The 9306-nt window shown below is 48.0% G+C and overlaps 2 protein-coding genes across 2 annotated transcripts; both read right to left on the bottom strand.

Annotated features, from left to right (window-relative positions):
• Nucleotides 1-3332: 3332 nt before the first annotated feature.
• On the bottom strand, nt 3333-3926 carry LOC149404218 (uncharacterized). The gene has a single exon (XM_089607451.1). It carries the CDS (start codon nt 3924-3926, stop codon nt 3333-3335), a length of 594 nt encoding a protein of 197 aa, XP_089463577.1.
• Nucleotides 3927-6635: 2709 nt separating this feature from the next.
• Nucleotides 6636-8948, bottom strand: LOC149404217 (uncharacterized). Its single transcript, XM_089607450.1, has one exon. The coding sequence runs from the start codon at nt 8946-8948 to the stop codon at nt 6636-6638; it is 2313 nt and encodes a 770-aa protein (XP_089463576.1).
• Between the last annotated feature and the right edge of the window lie 358 nt (nt 8949-9306).

Genomic DNA, 9306 nt, shown 5'->3' with positions numbered 1-9306 from the left:
ATGCCTCGAGTGGGCTTCTTCTCCGGGTATAGAATTAGGATTTGTCATTCACTACTTGGTCTTTTTATGATATGTCAAGAATTGATTTTTGTGATTTTTTATATATATATATATTTTTTTACAGCGAAAATCACGGCGCCCAAGGTTGACGCGGAGTTCCCGGGAAAGCTCGAGGTGTTGCGAACTGGAAGTTTGGATTGGAAACACTTCAACTCAGATCGTTTCGTCGAGTCGGGTTATTGGGCTCGTCCTGAGATTGATCGAGGTGTTCCTGGTGAGTATAACCTATTACTTGATTGGACTTGCAGAAGGTGTTGTATTGAAATGTTTTAAAAATTTTAACCATAGGCGAGGATTGCAAGCGGGGTGACATGGATGCCGAAGTTGACTATGTGGCTGAGAAGAAGAGACTTCGTCAAGCCAAGAAGGATGCACAGAAAGGTGAGGTACCCCAAATCCTCGACGGTTCGGCCGCTCCAGAGCGAACAGCGGAGAAGGAAGATACTTGTGGGGCGAGCTCGCCTGGTCCGCCTGATGGTGTTGGAGTTGAGGGACGCGTTGAGAAGAGTCCTCAACCCGTCCAGGCTGATCCCGAGGTGGCGTTGCGATCGCCTGTGAGTGCTGTGAAGAGAAAAGCCGGGGTGGTTAAGCCGACTCCCGAAGTCGAGGTCGTGGCCAAGAAGGGCAAAGGAAAGAAGTCTTCGAAGGAGGGCGTTTTCATTTCGGCCGCCGAGGTGGAGAAGGAGGAGAAACGGGCTGCCAAAAAGAAAAAGAAGGAGAAGGTCGGCTACGTGGGAAGTGGTGGTGAGGCGACTGTCGAACTGCCGGGATCGGTTGTTCCGATTGGGTCCGCCAAGAGTGACGGGATGGTGGATACTGAAGGGAGCTCGCTCCCAAAGAGTGCTGCTCCAAAGGAGAGGGGCGCGGTGATTGGTCCCGGCGAGCTGACTTCTTCGGGTCCCACGTCCCCTGACGAGGTGCCTAAATCCGACTCGAAGCCGAACAAAGTGGTGATTCACTTTGAGCGTAACCACCCCATCTACGAGGACGGCAGTTCGTCAGCCTTCCTGATGAGGCAGATCAGGTACCCTACTGCGCCTTTGGGCAAAGTAAGGGCTCTGAGGGGTGCTAACATCTATAGGGGGATGTCTATGGCGGCCACGAAGGTATTAACTCTTATTGAGTTGTTTCTACATTATCCAAATTTTTTTTTTTATTTTTTTTTTTTTTTATATCGTTGCTGATCTCGTCTGGTGTTTGTCTTAATAAAGTATCAAGCAGAGATCAACAAGGGGGTTTATGCTTATGAGCACAAAATCCGAGTGGCGGAGAGAAGGATTCGCGAACTGGAACGGTCTTTGGAGGCTTCGAGGGAGCGTAATGCCGAGGTGAAAGCTTTGGAGGGAGAGGTGACCGGGCTCAAAGGCGAGCTGGCGAAGAAGGAGGACGAGCTGAAGCATGCTCGACTTGACCAAAAGATGCTCCGCGACCTTGGCATCGAGGCCCAGGCAGCTCGTTCAGAGTTGTCAGAAAAGGAGCGGCAACTCAGCGTTGCTCAATCGAAGATCGAGGAGCACCGGGATCGGGTCACCGCGCTGGAGTCGAGCAAAAAGGATTTGAGTGCCTTTGCCAATCGAGCTGCTGCTGACTTCAAGCGGGCTAACGCTCTTATCGCTCAGATGCAGAAGAGTGCCAAGATGATCAAGACTCATGCTACTCGGTCTGGTCGGAAGGCAGCATCTGCGAAGTATCGGAGCATTATCTCTAAATACCAGGCTCACCTCGCAGCTCGTGAAAAGAAGGCTGTGATCGTGCGGAAGCTTGATCAGTGCCGTGCTGCGGCCGGGGTGCTGGAGGACGTGGTGGCTGGCGAGCTCGATGATGCCACCGAGGTTCTTCAGGAGGCGAAGGACGATATTGCCAAGTTCACCGCGGATCTGTCCGCTGATCCTCTCCCCGACCTCGCAGGTGCAGAGAATGTGATTTTCACTCCGTACTCGGAGCGGGTATCTCCCGATGGCGGCTCTGAAGATGTCTCGGTTGCGATGGACATCGATCAGTATGGCTCGAACGCTGGTCTGACTATGGCGGGAATTCCTGAGGGGACCGAGGTCGTCCAGGATGTTCCTGAGTCCGGAGCCTAAGGATTTTCACAGTTCATTCCAGTTGTTTTATTTTCTTTTGAATAATTATGAGCCCGTCTGTTTTTGGGCAAGACTATTATGCCTTTTTCTTTGTAATAATTATTTGCTCTGATGATTTTGGCCATGGGGTCGCTTTCATCGAGCTCGTACTCTTGTTTGACTCCGGGGTCGGAGTTTTTATTTGGCTTCTGTGCATTTATGATTCCTCAATTTTTGCTAAGTCTTTTTATTTCGACTGCTCTTATGTAGGATAGTTTGGATCCATTCGTTACACATGAGGAATTCTTCCCCGTACGTATGTATTAATTGAGTTCGTCATAGGCGAGCTTTCAGTTCGCTCAATATACTGTCGAGCTGATTGATCAGTCTGCTTCCTAGTCGTTTACAGGATTTTGCTAAGCCTTCTAACAACATTTAGCGGATGATTTATTGTATCAACTTGATCAGTCCTTATTCGCATTTCTCGGTGAACTATTTCGTTGATTATAGGTTGCGTGGGAACTGCTGAGCGTTTTTAGCTTGGTCCTTATGGTTTTGTTTTTGGGTAGATTACAAACTGGATAATCAATCCTATGCCGAGAATGGTTCGGGTTTGCTTTTCAAAGAAACTGTTTTGGTCCGTAGTTGTTTCCTTTTCTTTTTCTGGTGACACGTTGTAAAAACTCGCGTCCCGATTGTGCTTTATGTGTGTCTGAATCTCCGAGGAGTGATGCCTTTATCTCTGCCCGCTGCTCGATGTTCATCGGACTGAGACGTGTTCTGATCATACTCTCGATTTGTGAAGTATTGTTTTATGTATTGGTTTTCAAGAGCGTGTGAATGGTCCTTTAGTGAGGTATTTAGACGCTTTGATGGCCTCGATGCCTATGGGAAGTGTTTGCGTTTTATTTTATCCCATCTTAATTTTCAGTATTTCAAAGGGATCCCATCTTAGTGTTACCCAATCATATGAGAGCCTCGATGCTGTGAGGATATCAAGGGTCCGTCCTTGATCCTGTGAAGGTTGATGACTCGGTTGGTGGTGATGGGGCACCAAGCGGAGTCAAGAGTCCGTTACTCGTTGTCTGTCGCGTTACAGACCTCGTGTTTAAAACTTTGGATGGGGCTGAGCCTTGGAGTCAAGGTTGCCTACGTACCCAATGAATGGGATCAAGCCGTGACGTAGTTCGATTCGGGGTTCTACGTGGTTTAGACGTAGTATTTTTTTAAGTTTACGATGTTCCAAGACCTTAGAACGGGTGTTCCATTCAGAGTCTCTAATTCGTAAACTCCTGGGTGGACCATTTTCGTAATACGGTAGGGTCCTTCCCAATTTGCTCCCAATTTTCCAGCGTTAGGCTCTGCTGTGTTCTGGAATGTTTTCCTGAGAACGAGATCTCCTACTATGAAGTGGCGGAAGCGTAGGTTTTTATTGTAGTGCCTGGCGATGCTCTGTTGGTATTGCAACATTCTGACCATAGCTCGATCTCTTTTTTCCTCGATGAAGTCGAGGGAATCGGAGAGTGCCAAGTTGTTGGCGTCTTCATTCTCGCGTGCACACATCGTCCTTATGGTTTGGATTTCGTGTTCTACAGGAATGACTGATTCGACACCGTGTACTAGAGAGAATGGGGTTTCTCCGGTAGGGCGCCGAGGGCTGGATCGATAGGCCCAAAGGGCTCCCGGAAGCTCGTCAGCCCATCGACCTTTCTTAGCGTCAAGCCTTTTCTTTAGAGAGTTTACGATAGTTTTATTGGCGGCCTCGGCATGGCCATTGCCTTGTGGATATCTAGGTGTAGACATTCTCAGTTCTATTCCGTGGTATGAGCAGAATTGTCTAAACCTTTTTTATATGAATTGGGAGCCATTGTCGGTGACGATCTCTTGTGGGACCCCGTGTCGGCATATGATGTCCTTCCATACGAAGGTCTGGACGTCGATATCCTTGATTAGGGGTAGGGCTTTGGCCTCCATCCACTTGGAGAAATAGTCGGTGAGGACTAATAAAAACTTTAATCCCCCGGGGGCGGTAGGCATTGGTCCGACGATGTCCATTGACCATTTCATGAATGGGTATGGGGACGAGATTGAAGACAGCGCCTCGGCGGGTTGCTTTATGTTTGGGGCGTGCCTTTGGCACTTATCACAACGTCGGGAGTGTTCTTCGCAGTCCTCCACCATCGTTGGCCAATAGTATCCTTGCCTTTTGATTTTTATGGCCAAGGCTCTTCCACCGGCGTGGTTCCCACAATCCCCTTCGTGGATTTCGGAGATAATGCGGGCTGGTTCGCCCTTGGAGATACACCTCAGATATGGTCCAGCGAAGCTCCTTTTAAAAAGAACATCGTTGATGATGCAAAATCTAGCGCAAATTTGTTTTAATTTTCGCCTTTTTGACTTGTCGTCGGGCGCGTTTCCCTCTTTGATGTATTTCAGGATGTCGTCCCTCCAATCCCCCACTTCTATTGTCATTATTGTGTTAATGCTAATGGCTATAGAAGGTTGTTTGATTGATTCAACCGGAATGACTCTAGTGAGTCCGGGGTCTGATGTTGAGGCCAGAGCTGCTAAGGCGTCGGCGGATGTATTATCTCCTCTCGGGATCCTTGTGAGTTCGAAGGCTTCGAAGTTCTTTGCGAGGTTCCGTACTACCTTCACGTAAGCTTCCATACGTTCGTCTCTTGTTTCGAACTCTCCACTAAATTGGTTAGCAACGAGTTGGGAGTCGCAATATGCGCTTACTTTTTTTGTCCCGCAGGCTTTAGCTAGTTGCATACCTGCGATTAGAGCCTCGTACTCAGCTTTGTTGTTTGACGCGACAAAGTCGAGTCGGAACGATTGTTCGATTACCTCGCCATGGGGTGACACCAGACGTATCCCCACGCCAGATCCTTGTTTCGATGAGGCGCCATCTACGTTCAAGGTCCAAACACCCTCGTCGGGGTTGGTCTCGGTCACATTTCTCGACAATTCCACAAGGAAATCAGCAAGAACTTGTGATTTTGCACACGTCCTTGCTCGGAATTCGATGTCGTATTCGCTTAACTCTACTGCCCATTTAGTCAACCTTCCGGATTGATTTGGACTGTGGAGGAAGGTTCGCAGCGGCTGGGTTGTCATTACAACGATCGTGTGTGATTGAAAATACGGTCTTAATTTCCGGGCTGAAGTGACGATAGCTAGTGCGAGCTTTTCCATAGCAGGGTACCTTGTCTCGGCGTCGACGAGGGATTTGCTAATATAAAATACTGGTTTCTGGTCTCCTCGATCCTCTCGAACCAGAACGCCACTTATGGCAGCGTGCGACACAGCCACGTAGAGATAGAGTGGTTCTCCGATTGCGGGCTTCGCGAGGATTGGGGGTTTGGCCAAGTATTCTTTCAGCTCACGGAATGCTTTCTCGCATTCGTCGTTCCATTTTGACTCCTTGTTTGATTTCAGGAGCTGGTAAAAGGGTAAACATTTATCCGTCGACCGAGAGATGAAGCGATTAAGGGCAGCTATACGGCCTGTGAGTTTTTGTACCTCTCTCTTATTTCGGGGGGACGGCATTTCGCGCAATGCGCGGATTTGGTCAGGATTCGCCTCGATTCCTCGTTGCGTGACCAAATATCCTAGGAATTTTCCGGAAGATACTCCAAATGAGCATTTCTCGGGGTTCAGTTTCATTTGATATTTATTTAATACCTTGAAACATTCTTCCAAATGTTCGACGTGATCATCCTCTCGGAGTGATTTAACTAACATATCATCGATGTATACTTCCATATTCTTGCCGATTTTCTCGGAGAACATTTTGTTTACGAGTCCTTGATACGTGGCCCCGGCATTTTTTAGGCCAAAGGGCATTACTTTGTAGCAATAAGTCCCTCTGTCTGTGATGAATGCCGTTTTTTCCTGATCGTCCGGATGCATAAGGATTTGGTTGTATCCTGAGAACGCGTCCATGAAGGAGAGCATTTTGTGCCCAGCTGTGGCCTCGACCAACTGATCAATGTGTGGTAAAGGGAAGCTGTCCTTGGGACAAGCTTTATTGAGGTCAGTGAAATCGATGCACACTCTCCACTTACCGTTTTTCTTTTTTACTACTACGGTGTTTGCTAACCAATCCGGGTATTTTACTTCTCGGATTGATCCGGCTTTCAGTAGTCGCTCCACTTCGTCATTGATCACTTTGGACCTGTCGGGGCCGAGTTTTCGCCGTTTTTGTTTGATGGGTTTGAAGCTAGGGTCAACGTTGAGTTGGTGAGACACCACGTCGATGCTTATGCCTGGCATGTCCTCGGTGGACCATGCGAATGTATTTTTATTTCTTTTTAAGAAGGCTATTATATCCCTTCTTACTTTTCCTTTGAGCTCGGATCCGATCCCAACATGGTGATCTGGGTTAGATCCATCGAGCTGTACTTGGGTTGTTAACTCGGGATGAGGGGAATCTTGTTCTTCCACATGTTCCTCCCCTCCCTTTGTGTCTTGCAGGGTGGAAACAGTGGTTCCGACAGTCGTTAATTGCTATGGGGCACCGTTCAACAATTCTTTCTTTATTTTGTGGTTGCTCATGTAACACATTCGAGATGCTTCTTGGCTTCCACGGATTTCCGCGATCCCATTTGGAGTGGGAAAGCGAACACATTGGTGGTATGTGGACGGGACGGCTTTCATACTGTGAATCCACGGCCTCCCAAGTATCATATTGAAGGGTGATGGACAGTCGAGAACCATGAACTCGACGAGCTTATTAATTCCGGCTGCTTGGACAGGGAGTTTGATTACTCCCATAGAGGGCGTTACCAGTCCGTTAAAACCGGTCAGCTCTGTTGGTTCTCTCTCGATGTCGATTTCGTCGATGTTCATCCTGTTCAGAGTATTTCTAAAGATCGCGTCCACTGAGCTTCCTCCATCGATCAGGATCCGAGACACAATGCAGTTTGATACATCTAGTTCGACAACCAGGGCATCGTCATGTGGCGCGACCAGCCCCTTTACCTCACTTCCTTTGAAGGAGATTAACACTTCGTCTTCACCTTCCGTGGGAAGACTAGTAGAGGTGTTCTTTAGCTGACGCTGATGAGCCTTTATGGAGTTTATTGATTCCCTACAGAACTTCGAACCTCCAATAATGCAATCGATTCTAGGTTTTGTTTGTGGCTCGGGTTGAGTATCCTGCTCATCATTTCTTCCCCTTTTTCCGGGAGAAGGGTTTCCTCGGGGTTGTGAGTTGAAAGTCTTTTTTTTCGGAGGGGGTCCCAAGTCAATTCCTTTCAGCTCCCCTTTAGCGAATTTTTCTGCTAAGACTTTTCTCATTGTTTCGCAATTGAGCGTACTGTGGCCATTGCTTTTGTGGAATTCGCAATAAGCATTAGGGTCTCTAGTCCATTTCTTATTAGTGGCCTCGCTGCGATTCCCATCGTTCACATTGAACGCGAAGCCTGGTGGGGCCTCCGCTTTCTTTGGGATTGTATTCCCTTTCCTGTTGGGTCCTACCCCTTGCGAGTTCCCGGGGATTAGACTTCCCGGTGTACTTTTCTTGATACCATGTTTCTTAGCCAGGAAACTCCTTTCTTCTTTGGCTCTTGCGAAGTTCGATGCGCGGTGAATCGCATCTTCAATGGTAGGTGGCCTGTTGACTATCATCTCTTCTCGGAAACGAGAATCATGCCACAGTCCATTTTTTAAAGCGGTCAAAGCCGAATCGTTATCGATGTTCGGGATTTTTGCCATGATGCTTTTGAAGTGAGTCATGTAGCCTTTGAGGGACTCGGAATTGGTTTGCTGGGTATTCCACAGGTCTGCCATGGTGGCCTCGTCTTCAACGAGCATAGAGTAATGCTTAAGGAATTCGGTAGACAGTTTTTGAAAGCTGCTGATCGAGCCTTCCTCAAGCCTGGAGAACCAATCTAAGGCGGCCCCGGTTAGGTTTTCGGCAAACAGTTGACAATATCCTGCCTCGAGTTCGTGTTCATAAAGATGAGCTCGACCCATGGCAATTCGGAAGGCTGTCATGTGAGACTTAGGATTGGTCGTACCGGAGTACTTAGGGAGTCGGACCTTTCCCGCATCTCCAATCTTGACCCTACTAATCTCTTTTGAAAAGGGGGTTCGTCCTGTTTCGGCTACTAGACGGTCGATTTCAGGGGCCGAGCTAGTGGCAGAATGCATCTTTGAGTGAACAGCGCGAAATTTGTCGTCTACCATTTTGCGAAACAACTCCATTTCGGTCAGCTCGGGCCTGTTGGTCACGAGCTCGGATCCTCCTGGGGTCACGAAAGCGACGGCAGCAGCAGTACTAGTGACTGGCTGGTTTTGCGCTGGAGCTTTGTCTGAGCTCGCGGGGGAATCAGATGACGCGGGGAATCGGGCTAATGGGATTTCCCTTTCTTCAGCGCCAAGTGGACGAAGTGCGGGCTGAGGTGGCGATCCTCCCGGGGGAGGAGGAATCCTGCTGGAGCTCGGCAAGGATCCCGGGGTGATCACTCCGGGATGTGAATACATCCCTGGCTGAAACACTGGGTAGGATGATCCTATCCTTGACGGGGTGACCGGGATCCTAGAGAAATCCAAACTAGTCACCGTCAGGAGAGCTCGATCCCCTGTCTCCAGGCCGACAGGTCGAACTGATGAGTTCGCGATTTCAGCTGCAGCCTTATCGGCTGCGTACGCGGCTCTGAGCGCGGCCTGTTCGGCAGCCAGCGATTCCAAGGCAGTCCGGGTAGATTGCTGGAATTCTCTATTCTCGGTCGATCCAGCGACCAGAGTTTCCAAAAGAGATTTGATCTCGGAGGTAACCTCTCGATTCATCTCATTTTGTTCATTTTCGTTAGCCATACTTCGTGATTTGAGATTAACTCAATTCTTCGAGGTTAGAATTCTTGATTTCGAGTTTTCCCACAGACGGCGCCAAATTGTTGATGTCGAAATCTGTTCCTCAACAATCACGATATTATATATATTATATTGAATATATCGACTTATTTATATGATGTGGATCTCAAGGATTCGTCGTAAATAGAATTGAATTTCGGAGTAATAACGAAGAACGACTTAGATAGTAATAGAAAACAAATTGAGGAAATAACTTTTATTATAATTGATCACGATCGTACATAGAACAACAGAATATATTTTGGGAATACTATTTATTGAAGGTACAGAAAGATGATGAATAATCTCCCCTGCGAGATCT

This window comes from Urtica dioica, chromosome 2, assembly GCF_054948205.1.
Source record: "Urtica dioica subsp. dioica isolate 48M chromosome 2, U.dioica_male_clone48M_v1_H2, whole genome shotgun sequence".
NCBI classification, from domain to species: Eukaryota; Viridiplantae; Streptophyta; class Magnoliopsida; order Rosales; family Urticaceae; genus Urtica; species Urtica dioica.
The sequence above is the reverse complement of the archived record's forward strand: the minus strand, read 5'-3'. Positions and strand labels throughout refer to the sequence as shown.